General features: G+C 45.1%; 1 protein-coding gene across 1 annotated transcript in view; it reads right to left on the bottom strand.

Moving 5' to 3' along the window:
* Positions 1 to 19,978, bottom strand: part of DNAJC11 (DnaJ heat shock protein family (Hsp40) member C11) — a 68,127-nt gene that overhangs the window by 28,468 nt on the left and 19,681 nt on the right. Inside the window, exons 2-4 of the mRNA XM_054441225.2 lie at positions 18,827 to 18,956; positions 16,325 to 16,398; positions 5,503 to 5,604 (exon numbers count right to left, since the gene is read on the bottom strand). Coding sequence (XP_054297200.1) covers positions 5,503 to 5,604; positions 16,325 to 16,398; positions 18,827 to 18,956 — 306 coding nt within the window. The remainder of the gene's footprint in view (positions 1 to 5,502; positions 5,605 to 16,324; positions 16,399 to 18,826; positions 18,957 to 19,978) is intronic.

Below are 19,978 nucleotides of genomic sequence, written 5' to 3'. Positions count from 1 at the left end.
AAAACGCACCAATCAGTGCTCTGTGGCTAGCTAGAGGATTGTAAATGTACCAATCAGCACTCTGTAAAAACACACCAATCAGTGCTCTGTGGCTAGCTAGAGGATTGTAAATGCACTTATCAGCTCTCTGTAAAAAGCACCAAACAGTGCTCTGTGGCTAGCTAGAGTATTGTAAGTGCACTAATCAGCACTCTGTAAAATGGACCAATCAGCAGGACATGGGCAGGGACAAATAAGGGAATAAAAGCTGGCCACCCCAGCCAGCAGCAGCAACCTGCCTGGGTCCCCTTCCACACTGTGGAAGCTTTGTTCTTTTGCTATCCACAATAAATCTTGCTGCTGCTCACTCTGGGTCCGCACCACCTTTAAGGTAACACTCACTGCAAAGGTCCACGGCTTCATTGTTGAAGTCAGTGAGACCATGAACCCACCAAAAGGAATGAACTCTGGACACATTGGGATTACAGGTGTGAGCCCCCACGCCTGGCTGATACTTCATTTACATTTTTTTCTAATAAAGCTGAATTGTGTTTCTCAGCAATTATACAAACCATGCTGATGATAGAGTTTTCTAGATAGAGAGGTCTTGCCAAAGAGTGTATATAAACCTCTGTAATAGCAAAAATGGCCAGGAAATAACGTAAATCTCCATCAAACTATTTTGTCATAGGGTCAAAAAACTAAAGCAATATATGCCCGCAGAGACAGTCAAGCTCCTTCGCCCCCACACCCCCAAACAAACCTAACTTAATCATCTGCTCCACACAGGATCTAAACAAGTTCACGAAGGAGGCAGCAATGAAGTCGGACAAGCTGCCTGGGATCAAGTTGCCTTCTAAATATGCTCAAAGTGGCTGCCCTCCACAGAGGGAGAAGATTTATGGGTATTAAGGAAAAAAGGAATTAAAATAATCAATACGAAGTGAATACAACACAGAACGACACTGTTACATGATCTTAGGTCCTTAAAATGCAAGAAATGTGGATGGATTATGCAAATAAAACAGAAATCTGAAGATGGCAGGAGGATGCCCAGGGTGGTCCAGTCGGGCTCGTTTCGCATACTGCTCTCAGGTATGAACCCATGTCCTGCCCAGCCACCAATACTCTCCCTGATGCCAGTTCAATGTGGAGGGCCCTAAAGTCACTGGGACCCCAGCAACCCAAGGGTGGCGTTTTCCAGCAGGACACACAGACAGGAATTTACTCCCACAGGACAAAGCAAAGGCAGAAAACAGGTGATTAGAGCTAAGGACTGTGGGGTCCAAAGACTCAACCCAGAGAGCGGGCCTCCCATTTCATGGAGGCGGAAACTGGACTAAGAATATGCAGAAGGGACTTGATCAACGGCACAGACAGGAAGGTGGAATCTGAGTCTGGACGCAGGGCCCTGGACACCAAGTCCAAGGCTCTCCCATGCCGCCTCCCACACACGGATGTGCCTGTGTTCGTCTGTGTGTGTGTGTGTGTTCGTGTGTGTGTGTGTGTGTGTGTGTACGTGTGTGTGTGTGTGTGTGTGTGTGTGTGCGTGCGTGTGCATGCACGCGTTTCATCAGCTGGAGCCACCAGGCAAAGTGGACACACCCCGGGGCTGGGGATTCTACACGTTCCTTCCTGGGCACCATGGTGCCTGGTAAGGCACATTCCACAGAGGTCCATATCACAGCCAGCTATACTGCAAACAGCACCGGGCCTGGCAAGGCTGTGAGAATTGTTCGAGGGCCATTTTCTTTTCTTTTCTTGTTTTTTTTTTTGAGACAAGAGTCTCACTCTGTGGCCCAGGGTGGAGTGCAGTGGTGCGATCTCAGCTCACTGCAAGCTCTGCCTCCCGGGTTCACGCCATTCTCCTACTTCAGCCTCCTGAGTAGCTGGGACTACAGGCGCCTGCCACCACGCCTGACTAATTTTTTGTATTTTTAGTAGAGACGGGATTTCACCGTGTTAGCCAGGATGGTCTCGATCTCCTGACCTCGTGATCCGCCCGCCTCGGCCTCCCAAAGTGCTGGGATTACAAGCGTGAGCCACCACACCTGGCCTCAAGGGCCATTTACAAATCCCAACTCACAGGTCCCACCATTCCTGACCAAGCCAAGAATTTCCTCCTCAGTGTTGAATGAAACATCACCACCACATTTAGTTCTGAACGTCATTTTCGTACCAGTACCACTTTGCATTTATATAGTAAGATTATCTTTCCCTAATAAATTAACATCTATTTCATGTGTTTTCAGTCTTTTCACAACTTGGCATGGTAGTCAGGGCAGACGTCCTCATTTTACAGAAGAGAAAAGGGAGCACTGTCAAACGGCTCACTGTGTCCTGCTTCCTGCTGGCAGCTGTACCTTCTAACCTGGGCTTTTCCTCACTAGGCCTTTTTGCTTGGTAGATACATCAATCTACTTGAAATCCCTACCTAATCTGCTCTTATTGATGAAAACAGAGAGAAATATGCACCCGCGTTTCGGGTGGCAATATCACGCAGCCTGCAAACCCCTCTGAGCTGAGGTCCTCTGTGGGGCGTCCAGCTGACAGGCTGACCTCTAAGTCATCAAAAGTGTTCTTCCGTTTTTGTTTAAGACAGGACCTTGCTCTGTTGCCCAGCTGGAGTGCAGTGGTGCAATAACAGCTCACTGCAACCTTGAACTCCTGGGCTTGGGCAATCCTCCTTCGTCTGCCTCCCAAGTAGTCTGGACTACAGGTATGTGCCACTGTGCTCAGCTAATTTGTAAATATTTTGTAGAGATGGGGGTCTTGTTATGTTGCACAGGCTGGTCTCAAACTCCTGAACTCAAGCAATCCTCCTGCCTTGGCCTCCCAAAGTGCCAGGATTACAGGCGTAAACCACTATGCCTGGCTTCCCCATGGTCTTTTTTTTTTTTTTGAGACAGGGTCTCACTCTGCCACCCAGGCTGGAGTACGGGGCGCAATCTTGGCTCACCGCAGCCTGGACCTCCCAGGCTCAAGTGATCCTCCCATCTCAGCCTCCCAGGCAGCTGGATCTACAGGTGCATGCTACCATGCCTGGCTAATTTTAGTATTTTATTTGTAGAGATGGGGTCTCACTATGTTGTCCAGGCTGGTCTCAAACTCCTGAACTCAAGTGATCTGCCCACCTTGGCCTCCCAAAGTGCTGGGATTACAGGCGTGCACCACCACGCCCACCCTCCATGGTCTCCTTAAAGCGGAGATCACCCCTTTCTTCTCAGGACAAGGGTTTTTGCTCATCTTGAAAGGCAAAAAAAAACCCTCAGAAATGGAATGAAAGATATACCTCAAATCCTCTCCTTAAAATGCTGGACAGCCAACATCTGGTTATCACTCAATATTTCTGATTAGAAAATGTTTTATTTATTTGGAAGCAGTTTTATGGAAGTAGCAAAGTATAGGACATTTTAAAAATCACTTGCGTGCCTGTGTGAGATGGTCACAGCTGTGCTCCCTCATTCCACAGAAACATGGCCTGCAGACACATTTGCATAGAGTCCCAATAAGCAACTGCCACACACCCCCAGATGGCCGATTTGATCATAGGACACGGACGCAGGATGATAGTGAGGTTCTCTTTCCCTTTCACTGCTCCTAACACAGCAAACCTCCAGCCAGAACAGCAAAAACACCAAAGGAACAGCCCGCTCCTGCCAGGCACCCCCACCTCCCCTACCCCACCTCCATCTGCCAATGCCGACCTTCCAAACCAGACCTCCCTTGGGCACCTGCTGGGAGATCCAAGCAGGAATCATTAGCACAGCTCAGGGCACCTCGGAGATTTTCAACTCTCCCAATCATCCCAAACTCCCCGGCTTGGTTCACCCAGGCTTTTGATTCTCTACTTCCATCTGACCAAAAGGTAACCCTGCACTTCTGAGGTCCTCACCTGTTGAGGGAGAGAGTGAGTAGATGGGAGCGGAGGCGTTACCATTTTCAAATATACATTTTTCTCCAAGAGAATTAAATCATTTATTGATTGCACATGATAATGAGTGATACACAAGCTTCATTCCCATCCATAATTTTATCTGGTCAAATATACTTTGAAATGTGGGATTCAAAGAGATGGACATGTTCTGGATATATGGTCCTTTAAATGCTGTATGGGTCTTGAAAAAACTGCTTTCTGGAATGTATTTCATCAGAGGTTTATCTTACTATGCATCCCAGTTTAAGCCAGTATTTGTTTTTTTTTTCTTTTTTTTTTTTTTGAGACAGAGTCTCACTCTGTTGTCCAGGCTGGAATGCAGTGGCATCATCTTGGCTCGCCACAGCCTCTGCCTCCCTGGTTCAAGCTATTCTCCTGTCTCAGCCTCCCAAGTAGCTGAAATTACTCGGGAGGCTGGTGGCCATGCACCACCATGCCCGGCTAATTTTTTTGTATTTTTAGTAGAGCTGGGGTTTCACCATATTGCCCAGGCTGGTCTCGAACTCTCGACCTCAGGTGATCTGCCCGCCTCTGCCTCCCAAAGTGCTGGGATTATAGGAGTGAGCCACCACACGCGGCCTATTCTTTTCTTTTACAAGGTTTAAAGAAAATAATAATGCTTCTTATAACTTTGTATGGCTTCTGCTCTCCTTCCAACAACGTTGATGATTTGACACAGATCATAGGAGAAGAGACTGATGGAAGACTGGGGAGCTCCCAGCTCCTTATCATGACAGATACAGGCTCTCTGCCAGGCCATCCTGGCCACACTGATAGGGTCTGGCCACTGAGCCCTCTTTTTAAACACAGCTGAACAGTACACCGGGCCATGTTTCATTAGCCGTTCAGTACAACTGGAATCTCAAAGTGACCAAGCTATCCTACTTGCCACAGAGCTGGGGCACACATGCAAAACAACCTCCCCAGCAAACTGAAAGGAAAAAGAGAGCATACTTAGCATTGAAAAGTAACTCTGACTCAGTAGTTAAAGGACTTAAACTCCATCAGTGATCTGGGACACCGATGCTGCTCAAACAACCCAGTGGCCGGTGGTCACAGCACCAGTGCCCTGGGGTGATGTGAGCAGGGCCTTCTGCTCAAGGCCATGCGGACATGCCCTGAGCCCTCTGCATTATTTGGCTCTCCGTATCCTAAAGGGTAAGCAAGGACTTCTGCTGCCTCAACGCTTAGGTGGTTAGGTGGCTGTCCTCTGCCCTGCCTCTGTCCTCTAACTGATTTCCAGTGTCAAGGACTTGGGCAGCACAGTCGGAGGAAACGGCCTTCAATGACTAGCCTGTATATCTGCTTGGCAAAACTCCGACTTCTGGAAAAAACAGGGGACTGGTTTTGTCTTCCCTCCACATGGTACAAAACCTTCATTTCCTGGAGATCAGCAGCAGCGTGGCTGATGGCTACCAGGGAGGTGTTTTCCAGAAAGATATGACTTTGACATAATATAAGCTAAATTTTGTCCCACCAGCTTGTATGTTTTTAACAATCCACCAGCATCTCATTATTTCAGACCTGGCTTCTAGTTATGAGGCCTTTTCATCTAATGTCCTCATGAAACCTGGCCCCTGGCTTACCTTGGGATTGGTTCGCTGCTGCAGCCTCCTCTCTTCCCTCTCTCTCTGCAGCCGCTCAAACTCCTCTCGAATTTCAGCAGGGGTTCTTCTCCTTTCCACAACCTATGCACAGAATCAAGATGGGAAGACAGCTGAGGACCCAGGAGGTAAGGGAAACGTACACAAAGAGCTGCAGTTATTGATTTTGGTGTGTGCATGCTGCCTAGGGTCCGGCCACAGCCTTTCCCCAGGAAGGACCCCAAACCATGAGTTCCACCATCCGATGGCTCAGGCCTGGGTGAGGGAGAGCTCACTGCCCTCCTGGCCCTTCCCAAGGTTGAAATGAGTTTTCACTCCACTCTCCAGAGTGACTTAAACATTCTTTATTTTAGCAACTTATCTCTGAGGCTGCAGAAATCTTACAAGGAAAATGTCACCTTATGAATTTCTTTTTTTTTGTTTGTTTTTGTTTTTGAGACGGAGTCTCGCTCTGTCACCCAGGCTGGAGTGCAGTGGCATGATCTCAGCTCACTGCAACCTTCACCTCCTGGGTTCAAGCAATTTTCCTGCCTCAGCCTCCCAAGTAGCTGGAATTACAGGCACCTGCCACCACATCTGACTAATTTTTGTATTTTTAGTAGAGATGGCGTTTCACCATGTTGGCCAGGTTGGTCTCGAGCCCCTGACCTGAGATGATCCCCTCACCTCGGCCTCCCAAAGTGCTGGGATTACAGGCGTGAGCCACTGCGCCAGGCCGGAATACCTTATTTTCTCAGATTTGACATTACTCTGCGTCCCCGAGTTTAATGAGGACTGCTGTGTGGTACCTGAGTATTGTTACGCCAGCCTATAACTGACAGCCCACATTCTAAGGTTCATATACTGTTATAAGAAGAAGAGTCCCATGATTCTGAAAACACTCAGACCTACCAGACATGGCGGCTCATGCCTGCAATCCCAGCACTTTGGGAGGCTGATGTGGGAGGATCCTTTGAGGCCAAGAGTTTGAGGCCAACCTGGGCAACATAGCAAGATCCCATTTCTACAACAACAGAATAAAAACACCCAGACCCGACAGCTCGAGATCCTTGGTCCAAGAAGCTCAAAAGGAGTCTCTAGCGATTGTCTCAGACCACCAGGGAGAGCCAGCTTGCCTTCGTCTTGATATTTAACATTTGTTATCTGAGATTCATTAGGAAATTTACACTATGAAATTTAAGGTAGGTCGGCACAGTGGCAGAAAGAAAAAAGAAAATAAGGTATTCCAGGCCTGGCGCAGTGACTCACACCTGTAATCCCAGCACTTTGGGAGGCCGAGGCGGGTGGATCACCTGAGGTCAGGAGTTTGAGACCAGCCTGGCCAACATGAAGAAACCCTGTCTCTACTAAAAATACAAAACATTAGCCGGGCGTGGTGGCGGGTGCCTGTAATCCCAGCTACTTGGGAGGTTGAGGCAGGACAATCACTTGAACCCGGGAGGCGGAGTCTGCAGTGAGCCAAGATCACGCCATTGCACTCCAGCCTGGGCAACATGAGCAACAAACTCCGTCTTAAAAAAAAAAAGAAAAGAAAAGAAAAGAAGGTATTCCAATTCCAGCTCAGCCCTCCTTAGCTGGTCATGAAAGGAAGACCATCTACTCGACATTTCAAAGAAGTGGAAAGGCCACTGTGAAAGAGGCAACCGCACTGCACGATTTCTAAGGGTCCTGTTTATGGTGTGAAATTGTGTGCACCGGTGAGAAACACACAGTGTGGGAAGAGGACAGAAAAAGTGGTTACTCTTTTTCTATCACGACCAGATGGATGGGGGAGGGGGCAGGGGTGTATGAAAGCAGATTCCGCCCATCGGTGGGAGAAACACAGGGGAGTCTTGAGTTGCTGCTCACAGACTATCTAAAAAGGTGTGATGTGAGAAAGTTTCCTTGGAAATGTCACGTTTCAAAAAATAATTTTTTTTTTTTTTTTGAGACGGAGTCTTGCTTTGTCACCCAGGCTGGAGTGCGGTGGCGCGATCTCAGCTCACTGCAAGCTCCGCCTCCCCGGTTCACGCCATTCTCCTGCCTCAGCCTCCTGAGTAGCTGGGACTACAGGCGTGCGCCACCATGCCCGGCTAATTTTTTTTTTGTATTTTTTAGTAGAGACGGGGTTTCACCGTGTTAGCCAGGATGGTCTTGATCTCCTGACCTCGTGATCCACCCGCCCAAATTATTTTTAAAAATACAAGCTTATAGCAAAAAATCAATAGAACAGAAGGATAGGAAATAAAAAGTATGCGACTCCCCTTACCCATATTCCCTCTTCTCACACTCATCTCACACTCATCTCACAGGCTCACACTCATCATCTCACAGGCTCACACTCATCTCACAGGCTCACACTCATCATCTCACAGGCTCACACTCATCATCTCACAGGCTCACACTCATCAACTCACAGGCTCACACTCATCTCACAGGCTCACACTCATCTCACACTCATCTCACAGGCTCACACTCATCATCTCACAGGCTCACACTCATCTCACAGGCTCACACTCATCATCTCACAGGCTCACACCCATCTCACAGGCTCACACTCATCTCACACTCATCTCACAGGCTCACACTCATCTCACAGGCTCACACTCATCTCACAGGCTCACACTCATCATCTCACAGGCTCACACTCTTCTCACAGGCTCACACTCATCTCACAGGCTCACACTCAATTTTTTTATATCTCTTCCTAATTCTCTATACATGCGTATGTACCTACATATGTGCCCATGTGCACGCGCACACACACATACACACATTCAATATAAATATTACAGGCTTTGTGCAACTTGATTTTATTTTTCAACAAATAAAAAAAAAACACACAAAAACTCATCCAAAAAAATCCTAGGAACTTGTCCACTACTTTAAACATTAAAAATAGTGAAAACATTTTCTTCTCTAATAACCCAATATAAATCAATAATTACTAAAAAGGGGGAAGTGGTTATTTTTAAGGAAGCTTTAAAATAAAAAGATTGTTAAAATCATCCAAGAACAAACTAAAGGTCCTAAGTGGCGTGACAGTGATTGCTCCGTGACCTCGCAAGGGCATTCTGGGTTCTAGTTCATGAACAAGATGCGTTCCCGCTGCCCAGGCTTAAAATTATCGAGGGCGCGTCACCTATCTACAGCACTCTCACTTTCCAATACCACCCGTCCTGACATAGACAAAAGCAAGGTACAATTTTTCAAAGTTTCCATTATCTTCTCAATCTCATGTCAGCCCCTCCCTGCATCAGAAGAAAATAAAAATGAAAGAGCTTCAGGGAAATGTAGGTAATCAACTATTCCATGTAAGTTTGAAGATCCAGAAAATATGCTTTAAAATACTTTAAAAATTATTCATGACTTTACAGCCCAATTCAGTGGACCTGGACCTGACTGTGGAGCCACAGTTTCTCTGGACCCAGCGGATGGTGACTTAAGTGACCATCCCAAGGACAAGGAGGTCTAAGTGTGAGGCTGTCTGAATGCAGACAGTTCCTCTACGTAGCCCAGAGGACGCAGGATGTTCCAATCTGGATAAAGAGATTTGATTTGATTTGATTGATTTATTTATTTGAGACAGAGTCTTGCTCAATTTATTTATTTATTTATTTATTTATTTATTTGAGACGGAGTCTTGCTCTGTTGCTAAGGCTGGAGTGCAGTGGTGCGATCTCGGCTCACTGCAAGCTCCACCTCCTGGGTTCACACCATTCTCCTGCCTCAGCCTCCTGAGTAGCTGGGACTACAGGCGCCCGCCAACACGCCCGGCTAATTTTTTGTATTTTTTTAAGTAGAGACGGGGTTTCACCGTATTAGCCAGGATGGTCTTGATCTCCTGACCTCATGATCCGCCTGCCTTGGCCTCCCAAAGTGCTGGAATTACAGGCGTGAGCCACTGCGCCTGGCCATTTTTTTTTTTTTTTTTGAGATGGAGTCTCGCTCTGTCACCCAGGCTGGAGTGCAGTGGTGCAATTTCAGCTCACTGCAAACTCCACCTCCTGGGTTAACACCATTCTCCTGCCTCAGCCTCCTGAGTAGCTGGGACTACAGGCGCCCGCTACCACGCCTGGCTAATTTTTTTTTGTATTTTTAGTAGAGACGGGGTTTCACCATGTTAGCCAGGATGGTCTCAATCTCCTGACCTCGTGATCCACCCACCTCGGCCTCCCAAAGTGCTGGGATTAGAGGCGTGAGCCACCACGCCCGGCGATATTTTATTTAATTTTAATATTTTATTTTTTTGAGACAGAGTCTTGCTTTGTCGCCCAGGCTGGAGTGCAGTGGTGCGATCTCAGCTCACTGCAACTTCCGCTTCCAGGATTCAAGCAATTCTCCTGCCTGAGCCTCCCGAGTAGCTGGGACTACAGGTTTGTGCCACCATACCCAGCTAGTTTTTTTATCTTTAGTAGAGATAACATTTCACCATGTTGGCCAGGCTGGTCTTGAACTCCTGACCTCAAGTGATGCACCTGCCTTGACTTCCCAAAGTGCTGGGATTACAGGTGTGAGCCACTGCGCCCGGCCTGGATAGAAATTTTATAATTGAGTGTTCTATTCAACAGGATATTAGTTTTAAAAAATGCAGATTTTAATGAAAGTTTGATTCTCCATAACTTTAATCAGTGACATAAGCAAGCCCATGAATATGCCCATATACTACTATTTTTTTCAGAAACAGGTTTGCAAGCTGCTGAGAATTAAAATCCTGGACTCAAACCCTGTAGGAGAAAACAAAACAAAACAAAACCTGGAAAGTGTGAGGCTTCACAAAGGCTGCAGCAGGAAAAGATTCATTTTCAGGAATTTTAGCTGTTTAATCTTTGAAGACTGAACTAACAGCTGAAAATTACTTTCTCTCTGTTACATTCTGTGATGAATTACAAAGGCAAATAATCCAAAGGTGGCAGATCATTCCATTTTTAGTCATATTTTACACAAGTTTTGCAAATAGTTGGTGCATAATCAGAGCTAACAGCAAAGCCAAAATGGCCAGCCTTTCTGGAGCGGTGAAGACACTTAGCAGGGCAGGGCACTTCATTCTCAGCTCCCACAGGCCTCTGCCAGCCTTGATTATTTATATCTTCCTTTAAACAGAATACATGATGCCAGAGAGGGGAACAGGACCAAGCCAGCTGTGAGCTGCTCTTCTCCTTATCAGCAACCCTTACAGACAGAGGCATCTGGGAACACAGTATCCAAAGCTGCATGACAGTTGATAAATACCAGACATTTTCAATGTTTCCCATGGACAGAGTGTATCACATGCAGCTCATGAATCCATATAACTGCTGTTCACCGGAGCATTCACCAACTAGGTCTATCCCTATGCTAACCAGAAAACTGACTGAGCGGCCAGGTGCAGTGGCTCACCTGAGGTCATGTGTTTGAGACCAGCCTGGCCAACATGGCAAAACCCTGTCTCTACTAAAAATACAAAATTTTGCTGGGCGTGGTGGTGGGCGCCTATAATCCCAGCTACTCGGAAGGCTGAGGGAGGAGAATCCCTTGAACCTAGGAGGCAGAGGTTGCACTGAACGGAGATCGTGTCACTTCACTCCAGCCTGGGTGAAAGAGCGAAACTCCATCTCAAAAAAAAAATAAATAAATAAAATAAAAAATAAAAAGAGAAAAGAAAACCGACTCAGCCCAGGAGTTCCAGACCAACCTGGGCAACATAGTGAGACCCCATCTCTGTAACAAAAAAACCACCACCAAGAAGACTGACTTTATTGATGAAAGGAATGAGGAGATACCCAAAAGCTAGGTGGCATAATGGAAGGAGGACAGACAGGACCTCAAACCTCCTGGGAGACCTCAGGCAAGTCACCTTTCTAAGCTTCAGTTTCCCTGCTATAAAATGAGGAGGGTTAAGCGACATCATTTGAAAAGTGTTATCTGGTTCTAGCTAGTAAACTTTTTATTCTGGGGTAATTTTAGAAAATTATTTAGAAACGCTACAACAACAGTACAGAAATTTCTAGTATAGCCTGCACCCAGGTTCCCCCAATGTTAGCACCTTATATAACCATGGAAGATCTCTGAAATCTCAGAAACCAACATTAATACATTTCTACTAATTAAACCTAGGGTTCAGATTTCACTAGATTTTCTACGAACATTCTTTTTCTGTTCCAGGATCCAATCCAAGATTCCACGTTGCATTTAGACATGAGGTGTCCTTAGTCTTCTCTGCTCTGTGACAGTTCTAAACCTTTGCTAGTTTTTCATGATCTTGACCATATCACTGCTTTTAATACAGGCTGACTTTCTCATATACTATAAAACCGATGTCAGAGACAGGGAAAAGTAAAATATAAATAATGTAAAGGACCGCAGACAAAAACCAAACTGCAGATGATCTGGGCCAAAGGATGCAACTCCGGGTGTAATCTAACATCTGAAAGTGACATCTGCAGGAGATGAGTTACGTGGTTTCCACAGCAGTTGCCAGCCATTACCAGAATCAACACTGTCAAAGCATTCACAATTCAAGGTTAGATTTTTGCCATTCTGAAAAAATGATCAGTTTCGTTTTCAATGCGGATATCTGCACAAACATCAGTAACCAACCTCAAGAAGTAAACAGTATGGCTGATTTTATAAGTTGGGAATGGTTACATCTCATTCCTTGGGAATCCTCCCAAAGAATAACAGTCTCTAGAAGCCTTAAAAAAAAAGTGGGGGGGGGGGCGCTGGGGACGGTGGCTCACATTTGTAATCCCAGCACTTTGGAAGGCCAAGGCAGGAGGATCACCTGAGGTCAGGAGTTCGAGACCAGCTTGGCCAACATGGTGACACTCTGTCTCTACCAAAAATACAAAAATTAGCCAGGCATAGTGGTGCGCACCTGTAATTCCAGCTACTCAGGAAGCTGAGGCAGGAGAATCACTTGAACCCTGGAGGCAGAGGCTGCAGTGAGCCAAGATCACGCCACTACACTCAGCCTGGGCAACACAGCAAGACTCCGTCTCAAAAAATAAAAATAAAAAAATTAGCGGGGCGTGGTGATGCATGCCTGTAGTCTCAGCTACTTGGGAGGCTGAGGTGGGAGGATGGCCTGAGCTGGGAGGTCGAAACTGCAGTAAGCCACCATCACGCCACTATGCTCTAGCCTGGGTGACAAAGTGAGACTGTCTCAAAAAAAAAAAAAAAAAAAAAAAAGATTGAAAATTTATCTAATGACTGACAACTGGGCCAGTATTTTGTACATTCTAAAGAAGCTCCAGTGGGTTGGGGAGTGATTTCTAGCTGGTGGAGTGCTTTGAGATCTTTGGATTAAAGGCATAAGACACTCAGGATACCAACAATCAATGCCCTTCACCCTTCACTGACTACCCATACGGTAGACTAATAAATATGTGGTAAATGGATACCCTTCAGCAATTGAAGAGGTTTAATAGTCTAAAAATACCAGCAACAGCATGAAAGGAATACAGCTTCCTCCCTGCAGTGAAAGCTATTATTGCAGTGAGAGAATCCTCATATGGAACAATCCATCCAGCTGTAGGAATTCCTTGAAGGAATGCTGACGCCAGCTTCGTGGAATGTGCTTGAGTTCAATGAGACTTTCTGTGTATTATGAATAATGGGCTCAATTTTCCTATTGGATGTTAAGCACTAATACATCTCTGAGTAAATATCTGGGGAGGTATCTTCATTTAGTTTTCTTTGAAGGCATTTTTATCTTGCAGCGAAAGCTTAGTATCCACATGAAAAAAAAAAAAGCCAATTCTGATCCATGAGAACCTGACTTCCTTAGTTTACTAAAAAAATATGAAAATAATGTTTAACCACTTGCCACCCACGACTGTGCACATATTTTTATTTTCATTTATTTATTTCATTTTTTATTTTTTGAGACACAGTCTCACTGTCACTCAGGATGGAGTGCAGTGGTGTGATCATGGCTCACTGAAACCTCGACCTCCTTGGGCTCAAGCGATCCTCCCACCTCAGTCTCCCAAGAAGTAGGATTACAGGCACTCGCCACCATGCCTGGTTAAGTTTTTCATTTTTTATCACTTGTAGAGATGCGATCTCACTGTGTTGCTCCAGCTGGTCTCGAACTCCTGAGCTCAAGTGATCCTCCTGTGTCAGCCTTTGAAAGTACTGGAATTACAGGTGTGAGCCACTGCACCCAGCCCTACATATTTGTATAACCACCATTTTGTGTGTGGATTTGCTTTGTTTCTAATGGGAAGATAATCTGGTTTGATGAGAGGAAACCATACAATATTTTATCAGCAGACCCCAGTGCTCCACTGATTGGGATAATGCTGCTGGGGACTAAAAACCTAGTCTTTGAAGAGGGAATATGTAATGAAGTCCTACAGCTTTTCAGTGACTCCAACTGCTGACTTGAAAAATTGTAGCCAACCCACATCTTAAAAAAACAAAGAAGCTTTAAGGAGTGTATAAAGAGTGAGGGGGAAATTGAATAAATACAACAGAATTCTATTTTCCTTTTTGGATGAGAAAATGCTAAGTTATTTGGCTTAATACCTAGCTGCAATGAACCAATGCGACAGGAAGCACTGCTATTCCCATCAAGCCAGAGGCCAAATACCAACCGCCCACTGGAGCCAGGAGGACATGCAGATGAGAAGAGCCAGACATAACGCAAGGGGGAGTGGTGGGGACTGGAACAAATTGGACAGCCCAGCCCCATCTGAAGGGCAAGGGCTCCTCAGATCCAGTGTTATCAGATCTTCAGACGTTTCAAGAAAAGACAGAAGACTGAATTATCATGCAGAACCTCCCAGGTTTGAAATCTTAGCAACTAGAATTCACTGTGTGAGGCAATCAAAAAATGGCAACAGGCTGGGCGTGGTGGCTCACACCTGTAATCCCAGCGCTTTGGGAGGCTGAGGTGGGAGGGTGGAATGAGGCTAGGAGTTTGAGACCAGCCTGGGCAACATAGCAAGACCCCATCTCTATAAAAAATTTAAAAAACTAGCTAGGCATGGTGGTGTGTGCCTGTAGTTGCAGCTACTTGGGAGGCTGAGGTGGGAGACTCACTTGAGCCCGGGAGGTTGAGGCTGCAGTGAGCCGTGATGGCACCAATGCACTGCAGCCTGGGCGACAGAGCATGCGCGTGCTCTCTCTCACAAACACACACACGCACACCAAAAAAGGCTATTAGTGGAATATGGCCCACAAGCCGCCAATATGAAGCAGTAGTGGAAAGGCAGGAAAGGAAACAGGATCCTCTTTTGCTTTTCTTCCACTCCTCATCTGAAGGCCTTTACAAGGCTTTGATGCTAGAACTGGAAGAGACAGGCACGCATGCTTGAGACTAAACATTGAATGAACTTTGGTCAGGTGTGGTGGCTCATGCCAGTTATCCCAGCACTTTGAGAGGCCGAGGTGGGCGGATCATCTGAGGTCAGGAGTTCGAGACCAGCCTGACCAACATGGAGAAACCCTGTCTCTACTACAAATACAAAATCAGCCGGGTGTGGTGGCGCATGCCTGTAATCCCGGCTACTTAGGAAGGCTGAGGCAGGAAACCACTTGAACCGGGGGAGGCAGAGGTTGTGGTGAGCCAAGATTGCACCACTGCTCTCCAGCCTGGGCAACAAGAGCGAAACTCAGTCTCAAAAAAAAAAAACATTGAAGGAACTTCAAGGGAAATCTTACATGATGGTGAAAACATAACTCAATGAAGGTCAATTCAATGTTATTAACAAACTAGCAAAATTTATTGGGCATCAGAACCCAGTTTCTTTCTTTTTTTGTGAGACAAGGTCTTGCTCTGCTGCCCACGTTACAGTGTAGTGGCGTGATCATAGCTCACTGCAGCCTCAACCTCCTGTGCTCAAGTGATTCTCCCATCTCAGCCTCCTGAATAGCTGGGAATACAGGTGTGCTCCACCAAGCCTGCCTAATTTTTTAAAAAAAAGTTTTGTAGAGACAGGGTCTTGCTATGTTTCTCAGGCTGATCTCAACTCCTGGCCTCATGTGATCCTCCCAGCCTGGCTCCCCAGAGTGTTAGCATTACAGGTGTAAGCCACTTTGCCTGGGTCGGAACAAAGTTTCTTTAATGATACCTATATATCCCTGTAGCAACTTAGAGTTTCACAATTAATCTTCATATTCATTTTTCAGATAGTAACATGGAAGCACTAGTAGCCCAATGACTTGCCCAAGGCTCTACTGCTAATCAGTGGCAGTGTGAAAGCAAACAAATTGTCTGGATTTTAGTGACTGCTCTCCCACAGCATGGCTGCCCAGGGCGACACATTTGCTATATATTTTGTTTCACTCATCACATTTGACAAAGCTTGAATATTATAATACATGAGAATTGAAAGGGTCATTACAGGCAATGCAACCCCGGCAACTCTGCTTCCATTGTGCTCACGTGCATAACATACTCCCATCTGAAATATTTCTTCACCGCAATTATTCAGAACTGAGGTGTAGAGAGGCACAGAACTGTGGAGGGTGGAAGGGAGTGTATGTGGAGACAGAACTGCACCCTTGAAGAAATTGTCTCCCATCAACCCCCTGCTCCGCTTGCTCCTGCCCCACACCTGGGTTAAAAACTACTGGTCCAGTCCATCCCTCTTCCATTTTACTTGACAGGTTAGGAAACGAAAGACAACTCAGATGAGTGGCTGGCCCAAGTTCAGAGTTACAAAGTGGCAAAGCCAAGTCCAGAACTCAACCTCTAAAATGAAAATACAGGGCAAGGAAGGGGGCTCTAATGGTTTTGAATATTCCCAAAGACATTATTACGGATTGCAGGGTTTTGGGGAGATGTTCTGTAACTGTTTAATGACTTTTCTGGGACACCAGACGCGGTTTCTCTTACCTCCCATCCTTCCATTTCCAGTCCTCTCTTCCCATATATATCATAGATGGCCCTGGTTTGGGGGTCACTAAGCACTGCAAATTAAAAATTAAACATGTTCATAAAATACAAAATTCACCTTCAGTCCTTCCTGAGAACACTGACGTCATTAGGTAAGCCCATCTTCTGTTCTTCCTGTCTGATCACAATCTTCCTAGAGACCCCTTTCATTTTCTACACATCTTTCCTCCCAACTGCTTTTTTGATTCAACCTAGGATTTGTTTATTGACTTATTGACTGACAGAGTCCTTCTCTGTTGTCCTGGCTGGAGTGCAGTGGTAAGATCATAGCTCACTGCAGCCTTGAATTCCTGGGCTTAACTAATCCTCCCGCTCTAGCTTCCCAAGCAGCTGGGATTACAGGTGTGTGCCACCATGCCCAGCTAATTTATTTTTTGTAGAGATGGGGTCTCACTATGTTGCCTAGGCTGATCTCAAATGATTCTCTTGCTTTGGCCTTGCAAAGTGCTGGGATTACAGGTGTCAGCCACTTCACCCAGCTAATGTAGGATATGTTTAAAGGTGGCTACAAATGAGAAAAGTCAGATTTTCCAGTACCCAAGTTACTCTTGATTGGAAGGTACAGGTACAAGGTGTACAAGGTGCACCATGCAGGAAGCGGCACTGGCTCCTGCATTGGGAAAGGACATGAACATTGTTTTTAAAATAATTTGGTAAATTTCTGCCACGGTGTATAAAAGTACACTGACTTGAAAGAGTGGGTTCCAGTTTCTAAAGAAGCTTGCTATAAAAGTAGAAACAGGCTCAGATACTAGAAAAAGCTGATTTGTTATTTACTCTATAGAGTTCTGTTAACTCCAAAGACAGGCTACATTTCTTCTGTGCACCTCTCCTCTCTATTTGTAAATAATTTTAAAAGACAAAAACACCTCTTACCACGTTGTTAGCCACATCACCCAAAGTACATCAGAAAAGGATTTCTCAGCTAAGGGTGAGGGCTGCTCAAATGATATCCCAACTGAACGATATCCCAACTGAACTCAAATGTCAGCAAGGCCAATGGTCATTCTCTTCCCCCTCTGCTTCACCAATTTCTGCCAAGACCTTTGGGTCTCTTCCCCCGACAGTTCCCATATATTTGTAGGCCTAATTTAAAAACCACATAAATGATCCTATGCATAATCAAATCTAATGGGAAAGGAAGAAATGCTGGCCCCTGGAAAACACAGGAGCCAAACTTGTGTTCCTCTCCAGCATTTAATAAGGAATTATTCACTCACTATTTTACCTGAGTCTCCCTTTAGGCTAAACATGAGGCCAGGTCTGCTGTTGTGGCACTTTCACTAGCACTGCTAGGGTTTTTCTTTAACTCTTCCCCAGGTCTCCAACACAATACAAGCAAACTATGTGGCTAATTTAGACAACAGTAAAATTAATGCACCCATTTAGGTAACAGAATACAATAAAAAGAACAGGCTACTCTTCACAACCGCCATGCAAATGATCTGAATAGAGTTAAATTTGGTAATGACACTATACCGACTGTACACATTTATCACACACTGCAGCCTGATTTTCACTGGCCATTAAAATCTAACTTTTTGGTAAAACTATAAAGTGAAAAACACTACAAGCTATTACGTATACAGTGAGATGACTTTATGATTTTATAAAGAAACACATTATCTAATTTTTGGTCTAAGGAGGAAATCACCAAATGGTTCTGGAACAAATAACTTATTGTACTTGATGTATATAACAGTGATTTAACATTTTTTTAAATTTAAATTTAAAAAATGGTGGTAAAATATACATATAATATTTACCATTTTAACCATTTTAAAGTATATGATTCAATAGCATTAAGTACATTTACAATGTTGTGTAACCATCATCACTCTCTATTTCCAGAACTTTTTGCCATCCCAAACAGAAGCTCTGTATCCGGTCGTGACTTTAATATTTTATAAACAAATATATCACAGAATGTTCTTTCTGACATACATAAGACATAAGTATAAAAATGTGAATCACTTGGTTCTATTTCCTAAAAGCCTTCTTAACATCATTTTCTTTCTTTTATTAGAACCGGTAACTGAATGCTTCAGAACCAATAAAATCACTTTTGGATGAAAAAATGTCCTTGTATCTTCTAACAAAAAAGAGAACAAAGAAACCTTCCCTGTAACGATCAGCCTTTTACCTATAAGAGTTCCCTTTAGAAGAAAACTGGTAAACGATTTAAAACTTGAGTATTCCCTTGCAATTGAGACTCTGTCTATTACTTCACCCAGTCTCTCATTTTCTACTTACTGGACACATATTGATTTCCAAAGCAAAATACTACTCTTTCAAAGGACCCTGTCAGTGAAAAGTACTACACTAACCACCTGTTTTATATACCTCTAAGGACTCTCTTTTTCTATCCTCTACAAATTACACCTCCTAAAAATCGAATATCTGCTACCAGGATGTTTCTACAAAGTCCAGCCCTCCGCTGACCTTCATAAGCCTGGTGAACAAGGTTAAACAGTCGTTCTGCCTGTGACTTGAGCTCTGGGTCTCTGTGCTTGTCTGGATGGTAGAGCATACACAGCCTCCGGTAGGCAGCTTTCAGCTCTTCAGAAGAGGCCTAAAGAAAGAAAAATTCAATTAGAGAACAATCAATGCTACTTAAACATTATCATTATCAGAATCAGCCTTGAAATGGGGACCCATCAGCCACGTCCCAATGTGTTTGCTCTCGACATACAGGATGTAATGAAGTTAGGTTTATTACCTCAACAAGGCTTCTTTTTGCCAGTTAATAAAGTGATCAATTACGTACATCAATGGGGACTGGGTTTTGCTGGGAAGTGCTGCTATCCGATGAATGAACGTTTGGGTCTCTGGAATGGCTCAGTGTGCTCTGAGCTGAAACAAAAATGTCATAGAGATGTGCCAACTCTTTGACTTCAGTTATTTGAAGTAAATCATGCCAAGGCACTCTCAACAGAATAGGTTCAGGCAAAGAAAAGCTACATACCATTAGTCAGAAATGACATCAATTTAATGACATAACGAACATGAATCCTTGAAATTCAAAGACAAACTTGTAAGGCCCACGTGCACTCGAATGCAACCTCTAATTCCAGAAGGCAGCATATTCAGTGGCAGAAATGCTTCCCTAACCTGTAGTAACCAACCCTCCCCAAAACCCCCAGACCCCCTAAAAACCAAAAGGCATCAACTCTCCAATTCTACACAGAACATCCGAAGGGACGGCACAAGGCAGACGGGCTCTGGTGTGCTTTAACCACAGTGGGGGGCGGGTGCCAACGAGGCAAACCCACATTCACTGTGGCCTGCCTCACAGCCACCAAGAGGGTCTCTAGACAGGGCCCCTCAGAGGCCTTGGAACACTAGGCGGGCTATGTGGCTGGCCCTGCAGGTCTGCTTTTGGGAAGTGTTATGTTTGATTCTAGAGGCTATTTTGGCCTGTCAGGGGTGGTATTGGATGGGCAGTTCTACCCTTTGGTATATCAGTTAAAGAACATTTGATTTGGGGACATATCCCCACCATTTTGACAACTGAAGCACATTTCTGGGTCACTGACAACATGCTAGAGGGGCCCCAAAAATCTGCCAACTGAACAGAATAGGCCCAGGTCCCAG

Source organism: Pongo pygmaeus, chromosome 1 (assembly GCF_028885625.2).
Source record: "Pongo pygmaeus isolate AG05252 chromosome 1, NHGRI_mPonPyg2-v2.0_pri, whole genome shotgun sequence".
Classification (NCBI taxonomy): Eukaryota; Metazoa; Chordata; class Mammalia; order Primates; family Hominidae; genus Pongo; species Pongo pygmaeus.
This window is presented reverse-complemented; position numbering and strand designations above follow the sequence as displayed.